At 51.3% G+C, this 16,463-nt stretch overlaps 1 protein-coding gene across 3 annotated transcripts; it reads left to right on the top strand.

Annotated features, from left to right (window-relative positions):
* The first annotated feature begins 6,506 nt into the window (after positions 1-6,506).
* CCDC177 (coiled-coil domain containing 177) lies at positions 6,507-15,805 on the top strand. Of its 3 annotated transcripts, XM_081508811.1 has the most exons (3): positions 6,507-6,558; positions 6,736-6,863; positions 7,741-15,805. In XM_081508811.1, the coding sequence occupies exon 3, from the start codon at positions 7,767-7,769 to the stop codon at positions 9,861-9,863; it is 2,097 nt and encodes a 698-aa protein (XP_081364937.1). In that variant the 5' UTR covers positions 6,507-6,558; positions 6,736-6,863; positions 7,741-7,766; the 3' UTR covers positions 9,864-15,805. The 3 variants fall into 3 exon arrangements, with proteins under 3 accessions (XP_081364937.1, XP_081364935.1, XP_081364936.1); XM_081508809.1 differs by having other exon boundaries at positions 6,532-6,863; XM_081508810.1 differs by having other exon boundaries at positions 6,547-6,939.
* The last annotated feature ends 658 nt before the right edge of the window (positions 15,806-16,463 follow it).

The raw sequence follows: 16,463 nt of genomic DNA, 5'->3' as shown, positions 1-16,463 counted from the left end.
TGAAGGATGAAATAAAACACATTTATGTTTAACAACTATTACCTTTACCTGTTAGTTTGTGTGATAAACTTCTTCTTAAGGCTTCAGTCTCAAGAACTGGGAATGGTTACTTTTGACACTGCATATTGCTCTGTGTCTGATCAGGAGATAGAAACTACACAGTAATTTAAAGTAAAAGTGAAAGTCGCTGAGTTGTGTCCGACTCTTTGTGACCCCATGTCCTATACAGTCCATGGAATTCTCCAGGCCAGAACACTGGAGTGGATAGTCTTTCCCTTCTCCAGGGGATCTCCCCAACCCAGGGATTGAACCCAAGTCTCCCTCATTGCAGGCAGATTCTTTACCAACTGAGCTATCAGGGAAGCCCACACAGTAATTTAAAGGGTAAGCTTAATATAAAGAGGTACTAAGCTATGAAAAGAGAGTAAATATGAAGATACAAAGCGAATGCTTGAAGGTTCCCTAAGGCTGAGGGGAGTCCTCAAGGAAAGACAACTTGGAAGGGAAGCCCCTTCCTCAAGGTTGAGGCTCAGACTGCCCTGGACAGGGTGTGGCTGCAGCCCACTGGTTTGGGGCAAAGAGGTTTGGGGCAGAGACGCTTTGCAGCTGTTGGGTGAACAGGAAACAATTGTCGCCGGCACAGGCGCACAGAGGCTGGTGAGAGGGAGCGAAAGGGACACTACAGGCTCAAGGCTTGGAGCACATGGTGTCCACCTCAAAAGCATGGGAAGGTGGTCCCCAGGCTTGAGCCAGGGCTGCAAAGTTGCCAAGAGACTGCTCTGAGTATGCAGCTGGAGTTGACGGCGGGGTGGGGGGGGGGGGAGCGGCGCTGTGGCCCACAGGGCAGTCCCACACACCTGAACCGCTCACTATGGAGCAGAAGAAAAAGGCGAAACTCACAGCACACAGGAACCAGGGAGAGATGCAGTCATCCTCCTGCAAGGACCCTGCAGCTTCCTCTACTGGCAACCCCTAGCATCGTGCACGCATGTTAAGTCGCTTCAGTCGTGTCCAACTGTGTGTGACCCTGTGAACTGTAGCCCGCCAGGCTCCTCTGTCCTTGCGATTCGCCAGATGAGAATACTGGAGTGGGTTGCCATGCCCTTCTCCGGGGATCTTCCTGACCCAGGGATCAAACCTGCATCCCTTATGTCTCCTGCACTGGCAGGCAGTTTCTTTACCACTAGGGTCACCTGGAAATTATCAAGAGCAAGTACTGACCGGTAAATTAGAAGGTGCAAAGCAATAAATTCATAACTGGCACAAGCTGTTGTCAGTCATTAGCACAGGGGTTCCCAAGCTTTTTCTATAAAGAGCCTGAAAGTAAATATTTTAAGCTTTCTGAGTCATACAATTTCTGTCAAAGCCTTGAATTCTGCCACTGTTGCACGCAAACCAGCAGAGACAACAAGTCAACAAATAAGCATGGTTGTTCCAATGAAACTTGATTTACAAAAATAGCCAGTGGTTTTGATCCAGAGATCATTTACCAACTCCTGATTTAGAACTTTAGATTGAATCATCTGTTCTGCGAAAGGGATTACATAGAGAGGAAGGGGGATGAAAGCACAGAGCTGAGGTGGGTGGTGGAGGCTAAGAAAAAGGAATTTAAATGGAGATAATGTCAACACTGTGTTTTATTTTGTCCAAATTAGATGAGTGCTATGTACTGAATGTTTGTGGCTACCCTCCCCCCCCCAAAAAATTCGTATGTTGAAACCTTAACACTCAATGCAATGGTGTTGGGAGATGGGGGTCTTTAGGATGTAATTAGGGCATGAGGACAGAGCCTTCATGATGGGCTTCGTGTCCTTACAGGAAAGGGCTTGCCCTCCGCCATGTGAAGATACATAAAGACGGCCATCTAGAAACCAGGAAGTGGGTCCTTACCAAGCACTGGCTCTGCCAGTATCTTGATCTTCTCCATCTCCAGAACAGTGAGAAAGAAATTTGTTTTTTAAACCACTCAGTCTACGGTAATTTGTTATAGCAACCCAAACTGACTAAGACAGCGAGCTATTATATTAAAGGATCTAGTGGGGTACTTAAGAAATTTTTATCTCTAAGTGTCTTTGCAAGACAAAGTCGATGTTGTGCCTTTTTCTTTTCAGGAAGCTGAGACTGAGAAAGGTAAAGACATTTGCCTCAACTCATAGAGGCCAGCTGAGCCAGAATTTGAATTATTACTCTGACTCCTAAAGCTCTCATGTCCACTACCCCACTTGCAAGGGACAGGTGGGTACTCCCAAGCTGGGTTGCTTCCTTTGCTAGGTACCCTAATAAAGTTGGATTTAATGCTCCTGATTGTTGACAGGCTGGGATTCCCAACCTGGAGGAAATCAAAGCTTAACCTGTGTGAAACCCAACTCCTGAAATGTCCAAGGCACTTAGAGATGAGAGGTGAGTGCTAACTGACTTTTCAATGGAGCCCCATCAATTACCAAGTCGATGCTGAACTGTCTGGCTAGGTCACTGTCCTAGCAACCTCTGCTCCAGTAACCCTCCCAGATAGAGAATCATTTCTTAATCAAGGGTGGAACATTTGTTGGGCTTTCCCTTTATATATCACAGACACTACACGTGTCCTTATTCTGATCACACCTATTAGATGAGATTTTTCAAAATAAATAGAAAGGGGGCTTCCCTGGTGGTCCAGTGGTTAAGAATCTGCCTTGAAACGCAGGGGACACCAGTTCAATTCCTGGTCCAGGAAGATCTCACATGCCTCAAAGCAACTAAGCCTGTGTACCACAACTGCTGAATCTACACTCTAGAGCCCTTGCTCTGCAACAAGAGAAGCCACCGCACTCAGAAGCCCATCACTGCAATTAGAGAAAGCCTGCGTGCAGCAACAAAGACCCAGAGCAACCAAAAATAAATTAAACATTTTTTTTCATAAAAAAATGTCAATGATTTTATCACTGTTCATTGAAACATGTCGGTCTAGGTACTTTGCCTAATTTCCAGTTCTGATAACAACCCTGAAAGGTGGCTATTACTGTCTCTATTTAAGATGACATTTACATAGCAGACATTATTAATCCTTGAGGTAAGCAATTTGGTAGGATCTTATGTAAGCAGGGGAAAATTGAAGTGAAGAGGTTTGAGGAGGTTGACCTGACCATCCCACTTATCTCCATCTGAATCCACGTCTCTCCAGAGGTTTAATTTGGAGTGGAAATACAATGCAGAAGACCCACTCAGGATGAGACTGAGCCAGGTCTAAAGCCTAGCCTTATCTCTTACTAGCCATCTGACCAATCACTCCTTTTTTCTGCTGAGGGCAGTTCATGGCATTTCCATATGTCTTGTAAAGGCTTTTATTCTAGACAGCTTTTCAAGAATGTTTCTACAACAAACCTCCTTGAAAGACAGAGATAGTGTTTCCCTCAACGTGAGAGGGAAGATTTGTTTTCTCCCAGGATAACAAAAATAATGCCTCCCTTGGAGGTAAAGTTTAAACAGGTTTGCTAGCAGCGCCCTTTAAGAGGGTATGGTCTACACAGCTGAGTGACCCTAAACTTTGCAGCATGTGTGCTAAGTTGCTTCAGTTGTGTCTGACTCTTTGTGATCCTATGGGCCGTAGCCCTCCAGGCTCCTCTGTCCATGGGGATTCTCCAGGCAAGAATACTGGAGTGGGTTGCCATGCCCTCCTCCAGGGGAGCTTCCTGACCCAGGGATCAAACCTGAATCTCTTACATCTCCTTACCTGGCAAGCGCGTTCTTAACCACTAGCGCCCACCTGGGGTTGCAAAGAGTCGGATACGACTAGAGCGACTTAGCAGGCACGCCCACTACTAAGCTTAGGGTCTCTCAGCTGTGAGACAAACCCATGTACAATACCTATCTGAACCCACATCTCCATTGCCCCACGAGACTTGGGGAGCAAGAGGGATCAATAAAAACACAAACTTCATGCTGTCTGCTGTACCGTGAATAACAAAGTCCTTTGTTTCTGACCCATAGTTTCACGTCTTCTGTGAACATCTATGAATGGTGGCAGGCTAACTTATTAGCCTGAAAGTAGGATAAAATCTCATGCCCTTCACAGTCCTTAACACTTTCACCCAAATGTCAAAAAAAGTCAGTAACTTTCTCACCTCCCACTGCACCTCAACCTCCTGTGGTTTGGCATCAGCTCCCAGGACACTACTGAAGCTATTTCTGCTGATGTCACCAAAGAATGTCTTACTGCCAGCTTCAGTGGGTATCTGATTCAGACAAAATCTTTCTGAACCTTTGCAGCCTTAGCAACAGGGGCACATCCTCCTTCCAAAGTGCACTACCATTAGATTCCATGAGACCGAACTTTTCTGCCTGTCCTTATTTGTCCCTTTCAGGGACTCCTCTTCCCTGAGCAGCCCCATCAATGCCCTGCTCACCTCTTGATTGCTTCACCTGCCCTCCCTGGATGATCTCACTCACACTGTTTGAGAACCTCAAATATGGTTCAATTCAGTCCAGTTCAGTCGCTCAGTCATGTCTGACTCTTTGTGACCCCATGGACTGCAGCATGCTAGGCTTCCCTGCCCATCACCATCTCCTGGAGCTTGCTCAAACTCATGTCCACTGAGTCGGTAATGCCATCCAACCATCTCATCCTCTGTCATCCCCTTCTCCTCCTGCCTTCAATCTTTCCCAGCATCAGGGTCTTTTCCAATGAGTCGGTTCTTCACATCAGGTGGCCAAAGTATTGGAGCTTCAGCTTCAGCATCAGTTCTTCCAAAGAATATTCAAGACTGATTTCCTTTAGGATGGACTGGTTGGATCTCCTTGCAGTCCAAAGGACTCTCAAGAGTCTTCTTCAACACCACAGTTTAAAAGCATCAATTCTTCAGTGCTCAGCTTTATGGTCCAACTCTCGCATCCATACATGACTACTGGAAAAACTGATGTGGTAAACTCTAGCTTCAGTCCAGACCTGTGACACAACTTACTAGCCACCTTACCACTCACCTTCTCACCACCTCAAACTCGAGTGGTCCTAAAAGGAACCCATGCTTCCTTGGCCCTTCACACCACCCAATCCTCCCTCTTGGACCCACGCTCTCGGTTTGTGGTACACCCAGCCAGCTTGTCACTCCAGGAAGTCATCCTTGCTCCTTCACTGCTCCTCAAACCCCAAAGCCAAGTTCCCTTTGCGTATTGCTTCTCTTACTCTCTATTTCAGGAATCTGTACCACCCTACCCACCTCCCACCAGACCCAGGCCTCCTACTGTTGTTTCTCCTCAGGTCCCAATCCCTCCTGCCTTGGGTGACTGTAGTGTCCAGTTAACTTGGTTTCCTGACTCTCTTTTGCCCCCCAAAGCTTTCACCCCATCGTTGCCAGAGCTATATTCCTAACATATCAATATAAACCGAATCATGTCATTTCCCTGATCTAAGCCTTTCACTTGCTCCTCACTGCCTGTCCGAAACGTCAAGGTTATTAATGACAGAGTTCACCGTGCTCTCTAAATGTTATGTCCCCCCACCCTCCAGCCCTTTCCCTTAAGTACACCTGTCCATGAATAACATCTGTATATCTGTATGCTGTGGCCACTGCTGCTCAAAGGAGTAAAGAGGTGGTGAGGAGGTGTCTCTAAATAGCACTCACGAAAAGCTATGACCAACCTAGACAGCATATTAAAAAGCAGAGACATTACTTTGCCAATGAATGTTTGTCTAGTCAAAGCTACAGTTTTTCCAGTAGTCATGTATGGATGTGAGAGTTGGACTATAAAGAAAGCTGAGTGCAGAAGAATGATGCTTTTGAACTGTGGTGTCAGAGAAGATCCTTGAGAGTCCCTTGGACTGCAAGGAGATCAAACCAGTCAGTTCTGAATATCCATTGGAAGGACTGACGCTGAAGCTGAAACTGCAATACTTTGGCCACCTGATGCAAAGAGCTGACTCATTGGAAAAGACCCTGATGCTGGGAAAGATTGAAGGCAGGAGGAGAAGGGGATGACAGAGGGTGAGATGGTTGGATGGCATCACCGATTCAATGGACATGAGTTTGAGTAAGCTCCGGGAGTTGATGATGGACAGGGAAGCCTGGCGTGCTGCCGTCCATGGGGTTGCGAAGAGTCGGACACGACTGAGCAACTGAACTGAACTGAACTGAGACTGACTGGTTTTAATCTGTATTGTCTGGAACCAGGAAGTCCTAAAATGTTGCGCTAAACCCTAGACACATCTTCTGCCTGCCTCAAACCTATTTGAATGCCCTTGATTTTTCTTTAAAAAAATAAAGTCATGGTTTGGATCAGGAGCCATAGTTCTACCAAATTATTTGCCATCAAGATTGCTTGCTTCTCAGGTTGAGAAACAAGCTGAGCAAGTCCTTCATTCTGCCTAGTTAAGGTGCTGATAGAATAGGGTTTCTTGATAAAAAATATTATATATATTATATATGTATGTATAATGTATCATTTATATACATTTCCCCCCACCCCCTGCAACTTCTCTTTGCTCTCTAAGCAAGCAAATCAACATCAACACCCTTGAGCGTCCACCAGGAGGCGCCGGGGGGGCGTCGAAAGACCTCCGGTCCCTTCACGATTGGAGAGGCGGCGGTGGATGCAGCAGCGATGGAACCCGGCTTGCTTCCTTTTTTAAGAATCAGCGTGAGGGAAGGGAGCAGAGCTGCGTTATTTTAGGGAGACCTTGTCGCACTCCCCCTCCTGCGGTTAGGGAGCGTCTGGGGTGTGCGCGGCCCCATGGAGAGACGCTGGCGGCGGCGGCGGCGGCAGCTGGGGCTCCTATCGCGGCTGCGGCCGGCGGTAATCCGACCCCGCCGGCGAAAGGACTGAAGAGGCGCAAGGGAAAGCGGCGAGCTGTGAACAAAAGCCTCGGCGCGGGGCTGAGCTCGGGACGTGCGGTAAGCGGACCGGCCCGGGAACCAGGGAAGCGGACGGGCCCGCTGAGCTCCAGCAGCCCAGCCTCGCTGGGATACGGTAGGGGCACTAGGAGGACGTCTGGGGACAGGTGTCCGAGCCTAGACTGGGGTGGATGGCGCTTTTAGCACGGCTTTAAGAGAGAATCGGGTGCATCTGGGAAGACCCAGGCTCCTTCACCACCTCCGGCGAACACCCGGTGGTGGGGACGCGGGGAAGGCGGGCACAGCTCCTTGCAAGCCCTGCCCAAGAGGCAGGAGCAAGGATCGATCAGCCCTCCCGGGGAGGTCTTTTTCGGGCAGAGGCACTTCTCTCCTCTCTACCGTCACCTCTGGGCCCTATGCCCGGGTCTCCTTTGGCAAAGGGAAATCAACTATAAACTTCTTCCTTGGGCAAATGGGGTCTTCACAGCAGTGCACTGTGAGGATGAACAGACCTCCTTTTCTGTTCCTGCAAAGCTGCCTACCCGGTCGCCCGCCTAAGCGACAAATGAATACGCTAATCCTCTCGGGAATCCTCCAAAGCCTCTCGGGTCGGCTGCCGCCCGCACCTCTATCTTTTCATTTTAACTTGCAACTGGGAGGAGATGCATCTAGCGGGTCAGACGCCCAAGGGGAGCTTGGCTACGGGCCTCCGCCCCGCACTCCGGCGCTGAGGGAGACAGAGGCTCTGTGCACCCTCCCGCCCGCTTGGGTTTTCAGGGCATCGGTATTATGATTTACATTCCACCGGGCCTCTGAGCCTAATCCCAGAGCGGATTAAGTTGGGTGAGGGGATGAACAGGAATGGGCGATTGGGGGGGGGTGGGGGGTGGACTGCTTTTAAATGTATTCCTCGATGTCCCTCCCTTGTTATCCGCAGACTCCACAAACGGACAGGGCTCAGCCATGGTGGATCCCGTGCCTGAAGAGGAGAAGCTGGGAGCCGAGCCCGGAGGCTCAGGAGGGGACGAAGCCGCCGCGTCCGTGCCCCCTGACTCCCAGGGCGCCCAGCAGCCCACGGCGTCTTCGGCCTCGGCCTCCGCCGTGGAGCCCCGTAAGGCTGAAGTCCCGTCCGCGGCTGAAGGCGGGCAGCGGGAGCAGTCCCCGCTGCTGCACCTCGACCTCTTCAACTTCGACTGTCCGGAGGCCGAGGGCAGCCGGTACGTGCTGACCAGCCCCCGCTCGCTAGAGGCCTGCGCCCGCTGCGCCGTTAAGCCTGTGGAGCTGCTGCCCCGGGCCCTGGCGGACCTGGTGCGCGAGGCCCCCGGCCGCTCGATGCGAGTGGCCACTGGCCTGTACGAGGCTTACGAAGCGGAGCGGCGCGCCAAGCTGCAGCAGTGCCGGGCCGAGCGCGACCGCATCGTGCGCGAGGAGAAGCGACGCCTCTTCACGCCGTTGGGCCCCGCGGCCGCCGCGGTCTCGGCCCCCAGCGGGGGCAGCAGCAGCAGCTGCAGCAGCGCCAGCCTCCCGGCCTCGCCCGCCCCGCGCGCCGCTCGCAAGGCCTCCTCCAGCCCGTCCCCTGCCCGGCCTCAACCTCCGTCCGCGGGGTCGCGGGCAGGTAGGAAGAGCCACTCACTCGACTCCCTCTCCCGCCGGCGGGAGGGCGCCCTCAGCTCCGAGTCTGGCGCGTCGTCGTCGTCCTACAGTGGAGAGAGCCTGCGGGAACTGCACTGGCCGCCGCGGGCCTCGGCCAGGAACAGCTGCGCGGCGGGGTCGGCGGCCTCGGCTCCCAACCCTCTGGGCCGCCCATCCGCCCTGGCCTTGGTTCCGCTCACCGGCCGTAGCTTCAGCCTCGGCGACCTGAGCCACTCGCCCCAGACAGCTCAGCACGTGGAGCGCATAGTGCGCCAAGTGCGCGCCGAGCGGGGTCTGCGCGGGGTGCCGGAGCGCGACCGGAAGATCGCGGCGCTGATGTTGGCACGGCACCAGGAGGAGCGCCTGCTGCTGGAGCAGCGCGCCGCGGCCCACGGCCAGTGGGAGCAGCAGCGCGTTCGCGCCGAGCAGCGGCGGGAGCGCGAGGAGCGCGAGAAGCAGCGCGCCCTGGAGCAGGGCCGCCGGGCCTGGGCCGCTCAGGTGGAGGAGCGGCGCGGCCGCCGGGGTCGCGAGGAACGCGAGGAGGCGCGGCGCCGGCAGCGGCAGTGCGAGCGCAGCGAGGAGCGGCGGCGGGAGCTGGCCGAGCGCCAGGGACTGCTGCGGCGGGAGCGGGCCGAGCGCGCCGCCCAGGAGGACCGGCAGCGCAAGCTGCAGCAGGAACAGAACCTGAAGCAGCGGGAGGAGGGTCAGCAGGAGGTGCGCGAGCGGGCCGAGCAGGTCCGCAGGGAGCGCGCTAAGCGCGCGGCCCAGGTCAAGCAACAGCAGGAGGGCCAGTTGCAGCGGGAGAAGCGGGAGCTTAGCCGGGCGGAGCGGGCGCGCCACGAGGCGTTGCTGAAAGGTCGAGCCCGGCAGGAACGCCAGGAGCGCGAGGGCCTGCGGAGCTCCCTGGAGGCCAGCTTGGGCCGCGCGCAGGAGAACTACGAGCAGTTGGTGGAGCAGCGCACCCGGGAGCTGCGCGAGCGGGCCCGGCGGGAGGAGCTGCAGGGCCGGCGGGCCAAGGAGGCTGCTGAGCGCAAGGAGCGCGAGCATCAGGCGCACCTGGAGGCGCTGGCCAGGGCAGGCGAGCGGCGGCTGCAGCACGCGGCGCAGGCGGCCGAGGAGGCGGTGCAGCAGAAGGCGCGGCGCGTGGGCCAGAGCCGGATGGAGAAGGAGCGGGCCCAGCGCGCCAACAAGGAGAAGGTGGAGAGGGACGAAGATTGCCGCCGGCGGGAGCTGCTCCAAGCCATCGGTCGCAAGCTGGAGCGCAGCGAGCAGCTGTCTCGGGAGCGGCGCAGCGCGCTGGAGAGCGCTCGCTCCACAGCGCGCGCCTCTTTCCACGTGCGCGAGAAGGTGCGCCAGGAGACCAACACGCGCTCTTTCGATCGCATGGTGCGCGAGGCCCAGCTGCACGCCAGCCTGGACCGTAAATGACTGCCGCAGTGCGCAGGCCAGACTGCCACGCTCAGCCCTGCGGCGCCCCTTTTGGCCATTTTGTCCGGACCGTGGGAATCGCCAGTTGGGGCACAGCACCGTGGCGTCGCCAGGCTTCTGACCAATGAGGCGATGTGAGGACTGATGTATGAGACCTGTCAGTCCGCCGCCTTTGTTTTTAAAAATCGGCTTTGTTTGGAAATGACATAGCACAATCTTCCACCACATCTCACCTTTTTGGCTCCCACCCCGGCCCTTGCCAGGGTTCTCAATGTGTCTGTTGAGTTGGAAAGGAAACGAGCTGGGAGAAAGGGGCTGGGTCGAGAGTGGGGGAGGGCCCCCAGGGAGACAGTGTAGAAGTGATGGCCTCCTCCTGCCGCAGTCACCCCAGGCATCCTCACAAACTTGGTACCTGAGGCGTCTGCACAGATTGCAGCAGAGGAGACATCTCCTTGGTTCCCCTCCATCTTTTAAAATGTGGCAAGATGCACAAAGCTCGGAGGCCTTGCAGAAAAGCATAGCTCTTCCAAGTTATTAGGCCACCCTCAAGTGACCGAAAAACTATTGACTTTTGTATGCTAGACTTTTAATCTGCCACTTGTGCAAACTGTGGTCTTAGTTCTGCTAGGTTTTCTGTTGATTCCCCTAGATTCTCTAGTTAGACAATCATCTGCCAGTAATGATCAGTTTGGGTTTTTGTCTTCCTTATGTTCCCAATTGACACAGGTTTGGTAATGCTGTTTAGCTTTAGTGGAAGCCCTCAGCCTGGAGATGTGGATTCCCTAGGCAGCAGTATTCTACCCCACTGAGCTTTCTTGCAGGGTATTTTCAGGGGAGGTAGTGTCTGATGGACACCTCCCAGTGTGGGGCCCACTCGTCGCAGACAGCATCCATGCCTTAAGAAGCAGAGCTACCTATGTGCCTGCCCAGGCCGATTCTGCCTCAATCTCCAGCCCTGGATGCAATCCCAAGAGTGGGCCCCAGAGAGTTTGGGGTGTTGCGTTCCCTCTGTGAAGGGATCATCTGAGGGCAGTTACTTTACTGTGTGGGCAGAAGAGCTGAAACTTGCCTCTTTGCCGTGAGGGTCGTGGTCACTATGGTTTGACAGTGTATCTTCCCCTCCTCTCCTTCCCCGAATGAGGAAAAAGAGGATCCACCCCTACCAGACATTCCTGGTTCCCTCTCCCCTAGGACTGAAAGTATTAAGTCAGTCTCTCCGTGCCTCACCTCCCCATCGTCCAGATGGGGCCATCAGTACTCTTCTTTCTCCTGGTACCTCAAGGCCTCCCAGATCCAAAGCACCGCCTCGGTATTATTTGTTGGTCTTCTTTGTGCCTTTCTTGACCTGGAGTTGGGAGGCAGGAGGACTGCTGTTGACCTAATTTGTTTCCAGGAGTATGGATTCCTGGCAGTGTGTCACGGACAGGTGGTCATTTAGCCTCCGGGGGAAAATACATGCAAGACCAGGACACTTTCTGGTCCAAAAAGTCCCGTTCAATTGTCTTCCGACAACTTTTACCCTTCAAGTGCTTCTCTTCCACGAAGCTGAAATCAGCCCCCAGGCATGTCCACCCAAGGACTCTACCTTCATCAAGGAAGGTGGGGAGTAAAATATTACTTTTTACATGAACAGGATCAAGAAGTAAAAGTTACCAAAAAAGAAGAAGAATCAGGGTAGAGAAGTATCATATTAGACATAGTTCATGTATATTCTGTTGGGCAGAATTGTCCCTAAAGTGTCTGGTGTCATACTCACATGCACACACATGCACACATTCTGTTAGCGACTTCCCCCCCACCCGCCCCCACAATCAAATGCCAACAGGTACAGGAGTATTGTGTAGAAGGAAGCAGTGCTTAGCTGTTATACATCAGATGCTGTGAAACCAGGAAAGGATCTGTGCCAAGGCTTATTTCTTGAGTGGATGAAGTTTTTCTCAAATTTTCATGTCGGTAACCAGGTTGTCAGTGAGCTATAATAATCAGCATTGTCGGTGAGTCAAGGGTATTTAACTAAAATGTTAGTGTGGTACTGGTTCTTAACCGGTGGTTCCTGATTTGACAGAGGAGCCTCTGAGACCGTACTAGCAAGTTCCACCTAAAACCACTTCCTTCCAAGGCATATGCATTCGTTTGAGAAGGATGCAATCTGTTTTGGGATTTTTGTTTGTTTGTTTGTTTGGACAAGGCGCTGAAAGGTGATCTTACCTGGCCCTGTAGTCAGTTTGTTTTCTGACTTCCTGAGTGACTTTGGGTAGATCACTTCTGTGTGCCTTGGTTTCCCCACCTGTAACGTGGGGATCATGACTTCTGTCCTCCTCACACAAACACTGTGGGGATGAATCAGAATCAAAGTGGTGCTCTCAGTTCTAGGACTTTGGAACGGCAGGTACAATCACTCCAACCAAGGATTATGTGACTGCACTATGCCTAGAGTGTAATGTACCATCGTGACCAAATGCAGAAAGAAATGTTCCCCGAAAAGCACATTGCGGATCATAATGCCACACATGATGTGAAGGTCCGGGTCTGAATGTCACCAAATTAGAGATTTGCGCTTAGAGAAAAGCACAGTGTAAAGGAAACAAGACTTTGGGATTCTTTAAATATGCATATAAAATTCAAGCAAAAACAGAGGCTAAACCTAGTAATAGTAAAAAATGGTTCTTCCAAGTTTCCAACCTCCTGATCATCCTCTAGAGTATGGAGCTTCTGTGTATTCTAGGATAAGTAGTCATGTTACTCTTTGAGGAGGAACAATTTCCAGGATCCTTGTGTGTGTGTGTGCCCTTTATTTATAGTCTTTTCTTTGAATTGATGGTGGGGAGGAGTAGTGTTTCTGACTCTGAAACGCAGCGAGAGAAAATCGGAGGAGTGGGGCATGGTGGGGATGATGGACGGAGAAAGTCTTACTTCTTCTGATGTGAACATTCTCACCAAGTGCCCAGAATTTGTCTTCCATGCTGCAAGTTCCTACCATCCAGGAAAATACAGACTTGACGTGACCCCAGACCTTCCCACTTGCCCTCTTGGAATATCCTCTTGCTCAAAGCAGAAAGAGCATGAAATGGCATGAGGAAGAATGGGAAGGGTTGGAAAAAAAACTTAAGTTTGGTTCAAGCAGGAAACAAGCAGCACAAACCCATTTCAGATGGAATCATCAGTGAAGCTATCCCATTGTCCTGCTCAAGCAATGACCAGTACCTACACCACATCTGGACAGGAAGATGAAAGTTTCCTTTCAGAGCACACAGACTGTGAGTCTTTAGTGGGAGCAGTAATTAGGCTTTTCCAAAGGCAAAGAGTCTGTGGGGTAGTGAAGGCACATGAGAATGCCCTTTGTGCTCAGGCCATTCTGCAAAGCCCACCACTTAGCATCCCCCTTCCTTGAAAAAGTCCACTGAAACAGAGGGGTGATTGACTCTACATAAAGGGCTGTATCTTATTTACCATTGAGTCTGCCCATGGTTTAGCACCTCTTATATAATAAGCACATAAATACTAGATGGAGAGAGGGATAGACAACGGATGGGTGGTGGTCAGAGAATGGTAACCAGAGGACATCTGTACAGAATGGATTGGATGGAGGCCTCCCTTCATCTGTCAAATTAGTACCAAGCACCTAGCAGGTGGGCCAGGCATTGCTCTTAGTGCTGGGAAAACAGGGTCTCTCTGTTACTGACCCTGGAGAACATAATATTATGAGATGAGCAGACACGTTTATTTCCTTGTTGGGCTTAACTGCCTTCCCATTCTGGTATCCAACCACAGGCAAACCCGATTGTCCTTCAAGCGCTAATTTCAAGCCTTTGGAGTTTCTTGGGGACTTGCCATCCTCCAGCCAACCATCATCTAGTCCTTGTTCTCTTTCCCCTAGAGGAACCCTGATTATTCAGGTCAAATTCATGAGGTCATGTACTTAATCAACTTTAAATTACAGTAAAAAAAAAAGAGAGATTAATTACTTTCAAGGGCATTATTGGTGTTGCCTTTAACAGAGGCAGTGTAAATAATGATCGTCGATGTAGAGAACCAAGCCTCAGGCCCCGCAGAGTCCCAGATCACTGAAACAGGGTACCAGCTCCATCATTCCACTCTTCATGCTGAGATAAGAAACTCAACATTTCAGAAGCATTTCCAGTTTTAAAGTCCCCCCCAAAAGAGGTTTTTGATTCGTACTAAATTGCTAAGAACATTCAGTGAACCAGAATATCCCACCTCTTAAAGCTTCTAGATGATTGAGATTACCCCCCGGGTTGCTACGGAGACTTGCCCATCTCCACCCTGCAGGTCCCTGGGAAACATTGGGCAGAGGAGCATAAGGAAATCTGGCGTTTCTCGACACAGCCTGGGAAGGGGCTTTCAGAGATACAGCAGACAGCTCTCGGTTCTAGAAATGTTATTTAGGCCTTAGATATGACACATTGGCTCGGGTATCTTACACAGCGCTACAGCGTTATGCCTGATCACGTGCTTTGGCTGCATGACTCTACGTAAGAGCACTATGTTCACGTCCTTGCTCTGTTCCACGGAGCACTGGTGCTCTCCACACGCACCTCCTCCCGGCCCTATGCACCCCCACATGCCCCTAGCCCCTGGTATTCTCCCTGGTGCTGCTTTGGCTTCACATAGGTCAGGGTTAGGACAGAGGGTATGGTTAGTAGCAGGTGTTCAGATATAGAAGTGGAGGGTGGTTTCTTTCTGAGGAACACTGGTAATCACTGTTTACAGTATTGTTAACTTCCTGATGCATCAAACACCGTCATGTCCCACATGAGCACAAAAAAACTAGTCCGAGGTGATTTTTTAAAAATATTTTTATGTATTTATTTGGCTCTTCCAGGTCTTCGCTGGGGCATATGGAATCTAGCTCCCTGATCAGGGATCAAACCCAGGTCCTCTGCATTGGGAGCGTGGTGTCTTACCCACTGGACCACCAGTGGAAGTCCCTGAAGTGATTTTTAAATTAGCTGCCATGTTGAAGTGTTCATGCCTCTCTCCTCTCCACTAGTACAGTATTGATGACATGTTTTTGTGTCAGACACTTGTGCAGTTCACAGGACTGTCAGATGGTCCATCTCTACTCCTGTGTTGGAGTATACACGTGCATGCACACACCCAGCCTCCTCCCCATTCCAGCATCAGCATTCTTGCAGAGGGAGGGGTTCTGTAGCCATCTCATTCTTTCAGAAAAGGGTAAGCTCTGAGAACAGTGAGATGCCCCTTGGTGTGTGTCCACTGATTCCACCTGCCTCCAGCTCCAAGGCTGCTTCAGCCTCTGGCTGGTGAGCATGGTGTCCATGTTTCCAATTCCATCACTGAGCCGTGTGGGTGACAAAGGCTTTTCATGTTGCCACTATACTTTTTCCCCCTACTTGTTGTGAGAAGCTGACTGGGAAATGGAATTTGGATGCCAAAATACTGACATTCAGAACATCTCAGCATGGACAGAATGACTGATATCTTCTAAAACTCCAGTTCGTTGTGGCTACCATACCTTCGAAGCAAAGCGTTTGGCAAAGGAACAAGCTTTCTTGACTTATTCAAACTATTGCCTACTATTCCACAGGCTCCTCCTGTCATCTATAAAATGAGGATAAAAAAACCTACTTGGTAGGGAGTTATTAAATGAGTTAATGCTTGGAAAGCGGCACGGTCCCTATCAGATAGCACTCAATTTGTGGATTCTGTTATTTTGAACTTGGAAAAGTAGTGAAAGAAGGAATGGGGTAGGTTAAACTTCAGCCTGGTGGTACTGGTGGACCCCAGGCTTGGATGGCAGCTCTTTGCAGTAGTATGCACCCCTTGCTGTGTGGCAATCCCCCAACCATTCCAGGGGAAGGGGTTTTGGAAAAATGGGTCCCCAGTAACGTGTTGTAGTCTAGGGTTGGGGGGATTACCATGTTTACCAAATGTTTGGCAATAAAATTGATGTTTGATGATAAGTTTTGAAATTTTATTTTAAGACTTGATAACTAAAATGACAGACTGTTTTAAGATTTGTATCTCTTTCTTGGGGTAAAAGAAGGTGTATTGTCCTGGTTGGACCCAGTGCTTTGATAGCATCTTTAGAACCAAGTAGAAGAGGGTGTGGGAGAACCACTCTTCTGGGGTGCTCTGGTACTGCAAGGTGTGGTACCTGGCAGGAATTCTGAGGTGTGTAGCCAGCTCTGCTATGGCCCCGTGAGCATGAAGAAGAGGGTCTGGGACAAGCCCAACCTGGGAGAGTGCCGGTGGACTCGCTGTGGGAACCAGCGTTGGACCAGGAAGGAGAGAGGTGGGTGTGCATTAGCATTGCTTCATCCTCAACAAATGACATTGTCTGAGAAGGCTCAGAAAATGCCCCTGTCTCCTTCCTTGCCCCCTGGCCCTGCACACAGCTGCATGGAGGTTAGCTGAAGGACTGGATCTGTAGACGTCCACCTCCCACCCTGGACATACTTCAATGCACAGAGATGCTGAACAGGCCACCTGGCCCATGCTGGCTCACACTGTTCATCAGGAAGTGAGGACCACAAGTGAGGCAAGTTGCTGGGAGCTCTCCTGCACTGTCATCTTTATTCTGCCCCTGGATATCCTAGAGGGAGACCACAGTGGACC

Source organism: Giraffa tippelskirchi, chromosome 7, assembly GCF_054371585.1.
Source record: "Giraffa tippelskirchi isolate mGirTip1 chromosome 7, T2T-mGirTip1v1.2.pri, whole genome shotgun sequence".
In the NCBI taxonomy this organism is placed as follows: domain Eukaryota; kingdom Metazoa; phylum Chordata; class Mammalia; order Artiodactyla; family Giraffidae; genus Giraffa; species Giraffa tippelskirchi.
Note: the sequence above shows the minus strand (reverse complement) of the source record. Positions and strands in the feature narration are given on the sequence as shown.

Bases quoted from the DNA above. Each gene is read 5' to 3' on its own strand.
- CCDC177 (XM_081508811.1), top strand. From the start codon at position 7,767: ATGGTGGATCCCGTGCCTGAAGAGGAGAAGCTGGGAGCCGAGCCCGGA.